The sequence below is a fragment of the Cicer arietinum genome, chromosome 6 (assembly GCF_000331145.2).
Source record: "Cicer arietinum cultivar CDC Frontier isolate Library 1 chromosome 6, Cicar.CDCFrontier_v2.0, whole genome shotgun sequence".
Classification (NCBI taxonomy): Eukaryota; Viridiplantae; Streptophyta; class Magnoliopsida; order Fabales; family Fabaceae; genus Cicer; species Cicer arietinum.
Genome location: NC_021165.2, coordinates 68142592 through 68154175, shown reverse-complemented (window position 1 = coordinate 68154175; position 11584 = coordinate 68142592). Strand labels below are relative to the sequence as shown.

The 11584-nt window shown below is 25.9% G+C and overlaps 1 protein-coding gene across 1 annotated transcript; it reads left to right on the top strand.

Annotated features, from left to right (window-relative positions):
* Positions 1-6764: 6764 nt before the first annotated feature.
* Positions 6765-11183, top strand: LOC101506664 (beta-glucosidase 12-like). The gene is made up of 12 exons (XM_012717682.3): positions 6765-6830; positions 8465-8523; positions 8608-8683; positions 8764-8841; positions 8941-9028; positions 9133-9388; positions 9516-9622; positions 9712-9929; positions 10050-10081; positions 10187-10289; positions 10385-10493; positions 10751-11183. The coding sequence occupies exons 3-12, from the start codon at positions 8623-8625 to the stop codon at positions 10938-10940; spliced, it is 1242 nt and encodes a 413-aa protein (XP_012573136.1). The 5' UTR covers positions 6765-6830; positions 8465-8523; positions 8608-8622; the 3' UTR covers positions 10941-11183.
* Positions 11184-11584: the final 401 nt, after the last annotated feature.

Below are 11584 nucleotides of genomic sequence, written 5' to 3'. Positions count from 1 at the left end.
AAATGTGAAATAATATGTCGGGGTAAAAAATTGTTTCAATAAAGAGTCTTATATTAACAGGCTTAATAGATAATTTTTTAAGATGAACTTTAGATTTTTGAGATTTAATTTACAGCTTTACTGACAACCGTTGTTTATTAAATTTCATAGTCCAAAGTTCTTCTTAAAAAGCCCTTACTAAACCACTTAATATAAGGCTCTATATTGAGATGAATTTTTAATGCCCCAGTCCATTATCTTTTGTGGGCTTAATTGAGGATTCATACATCTAAAGTTAAAAGTTGGCTTTTATATCCCAGTTAATCTTATACCTTCTATTTAAAAATTTTATGATTGAAATGTCTAAAATACCTCTAATAAAACTGTAAAAATAAAAAAGTTGTCTTATACACCCCTACAACTTGCCTTTTTCGAAAAAGTGAGTTTCGTTCCAAAAATTTGTTAATTTCCGAGGTTCCACCCAGAAATTTAAAATATTCGGTATTTATTTTCTATATTGATTCATAACTATCGAAAATTTTAAATTTTCAGAATCTTTATCGAAAATTTCATTTGTCACTGAAATTTCAGAATTAGTTTTTTTTTTTTTTACATTATTTGTAAAAAAAAATTACATTTTTTTTCCATTTTATTCTTGTGACTCAAAATTTTGATCAGTTGTAAATGCTTCAATCAAATCTATCATACTGGTTGTCTTTTTTCCATCCCTATTTAAAAAATAAATAAATAATAACATATCGGATTTTTTAAATTTTCGATTAAGTAAAATAACTACCGGATATTTTAAAAATTTGAAATTTTCAATAAGGTAAATGTAACTACCGAAAATTTCATAGCACAAATTTTCGGTATTATAAATACTTTATCGAAAATTTGATGGTGAAATTTTCAGTAACATAATTGTACTACCGAAAATTTAAATTACAAAATTTCCGATAGTGAATTTTTGTGTACTAGATTTTAATGGAAAAATTTTACGTACCGGAAATTTGGTTGAAGATGTGAGATTTTGAAGTAATTTTTTTTTTACCATTTAGTCAATAAAAGTTTTAAGGATAATTTTAGATTTTTAACAAATTGAAGTATAAGGTTAATTGAAGGGGTGCAAAAGCCAACTTTCTCCAAAGTTTTGTTAGTTGAAAAACCTTTGAAATTTATTTTTCTTTGAAAAATATCAAAAAAAAGTTTCTCCAAAAATAAAAACTACTTTTTTGCTGAAAAAATCAAAAAATATTTCAAATAATTGTTTTTTAAAAAATAAGCGATTTTTTTTCAAAAAGTTTTAACAATAAATCAAACTTTTTTTTCTTAACAAATTTTTAAAATTCTTTTTCTCAAAAATAAAATAGAACTTTCATTTCTCCAAAAAAAAATCAAATAATTTTTTTATCAAAAAATATATTTGAAAAAGTGGATTTATACACTCTACCTAACCTACAAGACTTTAGAGATTTTTTGCTTTGAGACTTCCTTTTTTTTTAGTCTTTTTAACAAAGAAATTTTTTATCTCCACCAATATATAAGTTGAAATCTATAACTAATGCATTTATGAAATTGACATATTCACCATCGATAAATATTAAACTCTTTGATAGTAAAGATACAAAAATGTTGGGGTAAAGTTCATCTATTAGTTTGAATTAATAGTAGAATATTGTAAGTTCACCCAATGGTTTTATTATTATAGAAAATTATACTTGATGGCCTACATATATTTACGTAAGATTTTCATTACACTAGGCACTATCAATGTAGTATACTATTTATTTATTTTGGTTAAAAAACAATGTATCCTACATCTGTTTGTAGTTGTATTTTTATGTAAGTTATTATTAATTAATGATAAACATTTATTTACATTCTTTGTTTAGCAATATTAATATCATTAATATATTGAAAGATATATTATTTAACTTTTTTAATGTGTTAATGTTCATAGGGCTAACCTGAGTCTATTTAACTAAGTGTAAATAGTTCACAGTATTGATTTATATTGGATTATTGAAAATGATCGATTTTAATCATTATTATATTAAAACTACATGTATAATTTGTTATGATTTATTTTCAGTCTAAAACTTTTAACTACCAGTGTAGATGAAAATTAAACCCTTTAAGTAATAAAGATAAAAATTGTAAGGATAAAGTCTATTAGACTTTACTTGATGATTTTTTGCATAGGAAATTGTAGACTTGATGGTTTTTTTAATTGAAAAAATTGAAACTTGGCTTGAGTTAATGGTTAATAAAAAATAAAAATAAAAACTTAGACTTGATGGCTACTAAATGAATAATTATCTAAAATAAATTTTATAGTCTTAATGTTAATGAGACTAATCTGGTACCATTGAGAACCCTTAAGTTAAGTGTTTCTATGTAAGTGTTTAAATAGTAGAGTATAAAATAGTTTTATATTATTATTCAGTTCTGATAATTTAATATGTGACATCGTATTATACAATTTTTTTTAATCAACAAAAAATATTTAATTATTTGATGTTGTGGCGAGTTATAAGTTCCGTTTGTTTAAAAAAATTTAAAAATAATTTTTATAGTATTTTTATATTTTATTATAACATTTTAAAAAGTAATTTTAAAAATAAATATCCAAATGAAAAATTGATTTATAGTTTATCTTAAAATATAATTTTAAGTATTTAATCTATTTGCTACAATTTTTTTTGGATAGTGAGATTTTAAAAAGTAAAATAACTTTACAGGGTCAATTTATTACCCTTATTCTCTTTTATATATGTCAAATCATTAAAAATATTTTACTTTAAGATTTATTTGCAACACATAATAAGATAGAAACATGATATCATATAAAGTAGAATAAATATAAGATAATGGCAACATAATCATGATTATGTTATATATTTTATGTGCATAGGATAACAAATAATCTAATATTATTTTATCAAATCATGTGTTTGGTACAATTCATCATGAGATGATATAATATATATCATATGTAAATGACGAAATTATCATTGAAAAACAATTGACAATACTAAATAAATAATTTCACATATAAAAATAATAATAATTAAATAATTCTATTTTATTCGTTGGACTTTAAAATTTAAAATCCAAAAAATTTGAAATTGATTTTTTGCATAGATGCATTTATTTTAAATTTTAAATTAATATTCAAAAACTTAATAATTTTTTAGAATAATTTATTAGATTATATAAAATAACAAAACTACTCTTGTCATCAATCATACATATCTGTTTTAAAAGAAATTAATATTTTAACTTTCAATTTAATATAAAATTCTATTGTTTTCTATTTATATTTTATTAGTTTTTAATTTTGTATATTTAAAATCATATTTTATAAAGGAAATAGTGTAAATTAATATTTTTATCATATTCTGCTAATTTCAAACCCAGATCATATTCAAGATAAGAATTATAAATGTAGAGAAAGAATGATAGAATTCAAGAATAATTTATCATATCTTGTTGGTTTATCAAACACTAGATTGGGATATGATATGATAAATATACCACATTATGTATTTTATCATGGCCATGAATCGAGCCAATTACTTCTATATTCACACATATCATGATATGGTAAAAATTCCTTGTGTTTTGATTTTAACAAAAGTATTTTGTAGAAATAATTTGTTGTACTAATGGTGTCATTAAGTATGCAGAAATTAGAATAGAAAAATCAAAGAAAATGACTAAAGAATACCACCAGATGATACAGTCACCAGAGGATATCGCTAGAGGAAATGATTAGAGGAAGTCAACAGAGGAAGCAAATAGGTAAGAGGAAACAAAATTAAATTAGTCAATGAAAGCCTCGGAGTTGGATAAATGCATGTTATGGAAAACATGCCTCCGATGAGTCTACGCGTTTGCCTTTGAAGAATTATGCACCTCTAAAGATTCAGCGTACTTTTGGAGTTTTTCATGCCTCTAACGAACAATAATTGTAGGATGCCTATGATAAAAATTAGTTGTAGAATGCCTATGATAAAAATTAGTTGTAGAATGCCTATGATGAATAGTAACTTTAACATGTCTTTGATCAATAGTAATTGTATCATGTCTTTGATGAATAGTAACTTCAGCATGCCTCTAGTGAACAATAATTTTAGTATGCCTCTGATGAACAATAACTTCAACATGCCTCAAATGAACAATAACTTTAGCATGTCACTAATGAAAAGTATTTTTGAGTATGTCTCTAAAGTCTGAATCCAATGTTCAAGTCTACATCTGAAAGGTATATTTCGTTCCAAAGTGTTGCCTTTGATACGCAACATACTATGAAGTTGCACAGACTCTAATAATGCAACAAAGAAGAAGTTGCTCATGCACTAACTCTAAGTCATACAACTTTGCATCTACATCTAACTCTGGTTGTTCAAGCATCACAATATCTAATTTAAACAATCAAGTCAATGATTGCGAAGATTAAAAGTCAATGATTCTGATGGAAAAAAGTCAACGACTCTGATGGAAGGTCAATAACACTGATAGATTAAAAAAAATATTGAATTGAACTTAGTCGTATTCTTACTTTTGAAGGTCTAAGAACAAGTCCAAAATCGTTACCTCCCAAATCAAATCAAGCATATGAAGGAAGACACAAGTGAATCAATTTGCAATATCTTTCTAGAAGAATTGCTCACATGAAATTGGGAAATAAAAAATTGCTCAACGGTTATATTATCAAGGTCATATCAATCAGAATTATATTTGGAAGATATATCTATTGACCAAGGTGAATTTGAGATACAATTCAAAAACTCGGAAATAAATTCAAAAACCCTAATGTCATCTATAAACAGTGGATCAAGGCTAAAAAAGAAAGGTACAACAATATACAACAACATGAACTCACAAACTTGGAAATCTTGAAAACCCAAGCTATGTAGAAAATCTCAAGAGCTCAATATTTTCTAAGTGTTTAGAGTGCAAGGTTTTAGGTTCTAGAAAACATTCGTTCAAAGTAAAATATTTTAAGTGTTGCAGTGTGAAAACCAAACCAGTTTCAATCTCTTTAACCCAGCTTAGTAGTACCTTTAGTTGGCCTCTAACAATTTGTAGGTTTCAGATTGTGTAGAGAAAACTTGACTTGTAGGGTCAATGTGTGGTTTTCCTTAAAAAGTATGTAGGTTTCAGGTTGTGTAGAGAAGACTTGAGTTGTAGGGTCAATATGTGATTTGCCTCATAAAGTTTGTAGGTTTATGTTGTTTTAAAAAGAATGGCTTGTAGGGTCAAGTGTTGTTGTAATTCAAGTTTTGAATTAGTGGATAAATCCTTCTGTATGAGGGGACTACACATAGCTACCAATTTATCGTGAACTAGGATAAAATCTGGTGTGTTATTTTTACTCCCGCTCTGTTTGTTTATTGTTGCATATGATTAATCCAAACATTTAAGTCACCAAACCAAAATGAGAATTAAAAAAAAAAAATTTAAATTAAGCAAATACAATTCAACTCACTTCTCGTATTTGTGCACCTTCATTTTTTTTTTGTTGATAAATTTATCTATAGAGCTTTTACGATTTAATAAAAAAAATTAGTTGTTTTTTTGTTGTTGTAATTTTGAATAGTCTGATTAATATTTTCGAGTTGATATTTATATCTATGAAAATAGAAGCAACACACATTCAATAAAATTAAAGATAAATATTAGAAAAATAGAAACTGATTGACAAGATAATATTTGAAATAAAAATTTCTTCTAGTTATGGCTCCCATCAAATAGAAATTGTTAATCATGCTAAAATTTTAAACAAAGAAAAAAGACTAAGGGCTTGATTGATTGTGTTTTACTTTTTAGTTTTTGAAAACTATTTTATAAATAAATTTTAGAAAATTGTTTTTAAAAATAAAATTTTAAAAAAATCTGTTTGTTTGGCAACTCTAATTTTTAAAACAGATTTTGACTAGAGAGTTAAAAAAACTGAAAAATGCAAAGTAAAACACAATTTATCTGTTTTGTTTTTTGTATTAAAAAGAATAATATTAAAAATAGTTTTACAAAACAGATTTTAAAAACAAATAATTGAAATAAGTTTTTAGTTTTTAAATTTTAAAATACTAAAATAGAGTTTTTAGATGTGAATCAAACATGCCCTACTAATTTAAAATATAAGTAGTTACTTATATAAATATATTATGGTAACGAGCCAATCACACATGAAAAATTTAAAATAAAATCAAAGTAAGAAATTAAGAAGTAGAGTCAAAGTAAAAAAATAATTGTTGTCTTTTTTTATAGTGAAATTTCATATCAAAGTTTTCATATAAATATAGATAAAAATTGAAATTCAACTAAGAATTAAAATCTTAAATTTTAAAACAAAAATTAAAAAGTTAAAACAAAAAATCATCCCCCGAGTGGATCTAATTAGTAAACTACTTATAAAAAAGACCACGACTGTTTTAGATATCTCCAAAATAAAACATGAATGTTATCTTTTACCTTAACAAAAAGTGAATGTTACATGTTAGGATCAGAATGGAACGAATGCAATGGTGACGCAGATTGAAGGACTAGAGAAGATGAATAGAAGTATAAAACTCATCTTGTTGGCCGCTTGGTGAGCACAGAAAGAATTAAAACACGCATGGACCCACTTAAATTTATTTATGACCATTTTCTTATTATTTCTTTCAATTACCGTTCATTTTGTAATCATGTGCAACGTAGAAGAAGCCTACTATAATGATTTAATTTTTTGTACTGAATTTCATTTTCTTCTTCATGTTATTTCAATTTGTAGCATGAAGGTGGTGCAAGTGAAGGTGGGAGAGGACCCAGTAATTGGGATACCTTTACTCATAAATATCCAGGTATATACATGGATGTGCAAAACATAGAGTTCATTGGACGAATCATATCGATAAACATCTACAGTACTACAATTAAAAAATCTAAATCAATTAAATATTTTATATAACATATTTAATGTTTAAGATAATATTACTCGTATAATTTAATAATTTTATTCAGATATTAAATAAAATTATACTTAAATCAATAAAAATTGAATTTATTTATTTTGATTCAGACTGAACTCGAAATAGAAAGAAAATATTTTTTTATAATTTATCAAATTATTAATTTGATTTTTATAACTTTAAACGAAACTCAAAACACATAAAATTAAAATTTAAAAGATGTAGTGTATTTTTTAATTAACATTTTTGTAATTATTTTATAGATTAATTTTATTTTCTAAAAATTGTTGGAACATTGGGATGGTCGTAGCCATCCTATTTTTCCACTAAGATTCGCCTCTGGTTATATTGTTAAATATGATCAAATTTATGTTTATAATTTTAATTTACATTTGATATTACTATTTTAGAATTGAAATTCTCACAATTTATTTTTCTTCACTCTTGTTCAATTAACATTGTATTCGTTTGCAAAATATTACAATGTAATAATGTAATGTTTTTTTTTGTTACATAAATATTTACATATGAAATTAGTATATAAATAGTTAAATTTATTTGTATTTAGATTTTATAAATTCACTTATTTTTCTTTTTATCATTGTTTTTATTGTATAATTTTAACGGCATGAATAAACACTTGGATAAATCAACTTCTTTGGACTAATATTTTTTTTAAACCAATTTTTTAAAAATCATTGAAAAGCTGGTTTTAAAACCAATTTATTGAAACTTTGGTTTTAAAAATTCATTGAAAAATTTTGAAATCAGTTCTAAATATTAAACTGATTTATATTTATAATATAATTTTAAATTTATTTATAATTTAACTGAAACTAATTAGAAAATTGATCAATTTTTATGAAAGTAATTATCAAGGATTTAACCTCAAACATAAATGTGGTTCAATTCAATTCAGTTTTTTAATAATGAACACTACTAGATATATATGGTTGTTATTCAATCTCTTTTTCTTTTTTCAATAATTCAACGACTAAATAAAAATTTTAATTCTTAAAACTGTAAAGATCAATCAATTTAATATCTAAAATTTACGAAATAACAAATTAGTTTCTTGAAACTAAAAAAATATTAATCATATTTCTAGCATGTGTAAGCAACTAACCATCCATCAAAACAAATAAAACACATACATATTGACTTGAACAGTACTTTGTTGCTCCAAAATAAACATACGCTTTAAAGTTATGATCTAAATTTTGAAAAAATAACTAAATTGATTGATGATTGATATTTATTCAATTTAAAACTAAATTGATATTTCGTAACTTTAAATAACTAAATTGACCGATTTGTATAATTTCACATACAAAAATGTCTATTTACTTCTATCCCATATACCAATATCGTGATTTATTCGGTAAAAAAATATCGTGTTTTAATTTAATTTTGATTGCAAAATGAATCATTTACATCATGTTGTAGTTAATGAAAAACGGTTAGATTAAGAGAGAAACCGTTGATTAAGGGAGTGAAATTATATATCTTAATTTAATGACATGCAGAAAAAATAAGAGATAGAAGTAATGGAGATGTAGCTGATAACTCATATAATCTATACAAGGTATGGTCTAAATTGTAGTTTTGCAAATAAATAAAATGTAACATCTAGATTTAGAGTCATCATAGATTGGTATATGTATTTTAGGATGATATTGGAATCATGAAGGATATGAATATGGATGCTTATAGATTCTCCATTTCTTGGTCTAGAGTGCTACCAAGTAAGTCATACTTTTGTTAATATTCCTTATAAATTTCTTAAGTAATTACTAAAAATTAATTTCTTATCAACTATTTGCAGAAGGAAAGCTTAGTGCAGGTGTAAATCATGTGGGAATAAACTACTACAACAATCTCATTGATGAATTACTGGCTAATGGTAATATTCATTACTATTAATTTAAGTTTCATATTGTATTAGAATCATATATATATATATATCCATGTGATTATTAATCACAAATAATCATTAATGTAGGTCTGCAGCCATATGTGACCATTTTTCATTGGGACGTTCCACAAGCCTTAGAGGATGAGTACGAAGGTTTTTTAAGTCCTCGCATTGTGTAAGAGACACCAATTTTTCATCTAAATCTATTTTTGTATGACTATTTAGAGAAAGTTTGCAATAAGTTAATCTAATTAATATATGTAATTCATGAGTTTGCAGAGATGATTTTAGAGACTATGCTGAACTTTGCTTCAAGGAATTTGGTGATAGAGTTAAACATTGGATTACATTGAACGAACCATGGAGTGTGAGCGTAAATGCTTATGCAAAGGGAAAATTTGCGCCAGGTCGATGTTCAGAATGGTTAAAACTGAATTGCATTGGAGGTGATTCAGGGACAGAGCCATATTTGACTGCACATAACCAACTTCTTGCTCATTCTGCTGCTGTTAAATTGTACAAGACTAAGTATCAGGTTCAGTATTATATGCTATTCAAATGACATGAGACTTTAACATCTCTAATAACTAGGACAAAACTATGCAAAATTGCTTATTGGAAGTGTTGATAAGTAAATAACAAAAAAAATTGAAAAATTGTAGGCATCTCAAAAAGGTATAATAGGGATTACACTGCTCTCTCACTGGTTTGTGCCGGCTTCTAAAGAGACATCAGATTGTGATGCTGCACAACGATCCATCGACTTCATGTTTGATGGTAAAGATTAAATTTAAGTATTTGTAGATAAACAATATAGATATCTCATGATGTGGTTTAATGGTGTACCATTCTGCTTAGGTATATGGATCCAATCACAAAAGGCGAGTATCCGAAAAGCATGCAGTTTTTGGTAGGGAACCGGCTACCAAAGTTTTCAAAAGAAGAATCTGAGCAACTTAAGGGGTCCTTTGATTTTTTAGGCCTAAACTATTACTCATCTTCTTATTCTGCTTATGCACCTCAACTATGTGGTGCTAGACCAACCCTGCAAACTGATGCTCTTGTTAATGAAACATGTAATTATCAACTTTATTATATGCTTTCATTAGTTAATTCAATTTTAATGAATTTTCAAACTGGATTAATTGTTAGAAAAGTAATTGTACCTACTCTGAACTCTGTTTTTTCCATAACAGATCACCATAATGGCAAGCCCCTTGGTCCAATGGTATGTATTTCATCATTAACTTTCCTTTCAATGTTTTCATTTGTAGCTTTTGTGCTCCAAAAGATATAAAGAGAACTTTATTTATAATTAATCATACATATGTAGGCTGCTTCCGACTGGTTATGCATTTATCCACGAGGATTTCGACAACTGTTGCTTTACATCAAGAACCAATACAACAACCCCGTAATTTACATTACCGAAAATGGTAATATTTTTATTATACTTTTGTTTTCTAAGATATTATATCCATAATATTGTATATTATAAAGTTAATGAAAATATGACAAAATCAATTGATAGGCCGTGATGAGTTCAACGATCCAACACTATCACTTGAAGAATCCCTTATAGATACTTATAGAATTGATTATTTTTATCGTCATCTTTATTATCTTCAATCTGCAATCAAGTAAGTAATGTTTTTTTTTCCACAAGAGCCTCTAAATCCATAGTTATTGGTTTAAAGATTGTATACATAGTGATTCACAATAGTTTTGTTCCTATGCATGTTTTCTACCCTTCCTTTTCAGCTTTAACTTTTAAGAGAAAATGGAAAGGTGGTATCTTTCTATCATGAAGTGAAAAAGGAATGTGTAGAAAACTGGTATAGAGGTAACATTTTTACTAGGGTTAATTATTGTAGTTATATTGACTTTGTGTATGAAGGGATGGTGTGAATGTAAAGGGATATTTTGCATGGTCGTTGTTGGATAACTTTGAATGGGAATCGGGCTTCTCCTTGCGATTTGGACTCATCTTTGTGGATTTTAATGATGGCTTGAAAAGACACCCAAAACTCTCGGCGCATTGGTTCAAGAATTTCCTCAAAAAGTCTAACAAACATATGGTATATTAATGACGCCCTTGATGAATGAGAGATTCTTGATTTCCGCCCATGATTCCAAAAGAGTGCGGGATTTGTTTTTGGCCATCATGTGTTTGATGGTAAAAATATGAAATATTTTTTAATATGTAAGTTATTGTTAATGAGATTAGTCTTAGATGATTAAACAAAACATTAATAACATGACTTGATGACCTACATATATTTATGTAGGATTTTTAGCGCACTAATAGTGTATTCAACATTTTGTCAATAATGTTAATCCGATACCATTAAACTAAGTGTTAATATATATGATCGACTTTAATTTGAATAAAGATTATTTTAAATGTACTATTAGTTTAAATAAAAAATTATAATAGTAATGTTGAATACACATTAAACTCTTTGAATAATAACGATAGAAAATTATAGAAATAAAGTATATTTAATAGGCAGGCCATTCATGACTTTTTCCATAGAAAATTATAAAATTCTTTAGATGTTTTTTATGAAAAATTGGAGACTTGACTTGAGTTATTCTCAAGTTTTAATTTAACTGAAAAATACAAATATTTTTAAATAGGATAATTTATCTTAAATTCAAATTGATTTATATAACATTACGAATGAGTTGATGGCTTGTTAAATCAAACTATTTAATTGAGTAATCTTTC

What these genes read in the sequence shown, in the direction of transcription:
- LOC101506664 (XM_012717682.3), top strand. Translation starts at nt 8,623, where the DNA reads ATGAAGGATATGAATATGGATGCTTATAGATTCTCCATTTCTTGGTCT. An exon ending in TGCTCTTGTTAATGAAACAT is followed by an intron (nt 9,930 to 10,049) that starts GTAATTATCAAC and finishes TTTCCATAACAG; the next exon opens with ATCACCATAATGGCAAGCCC. An exon ending in AATTTACATTACCGAAAATG is followed by an intron (nt 10,290 to 10,384) that starts GTAATATTTTTA and finishes ATCAATTGATAG; the next exon opens with GCCGTGATGAGTTCAACGAT.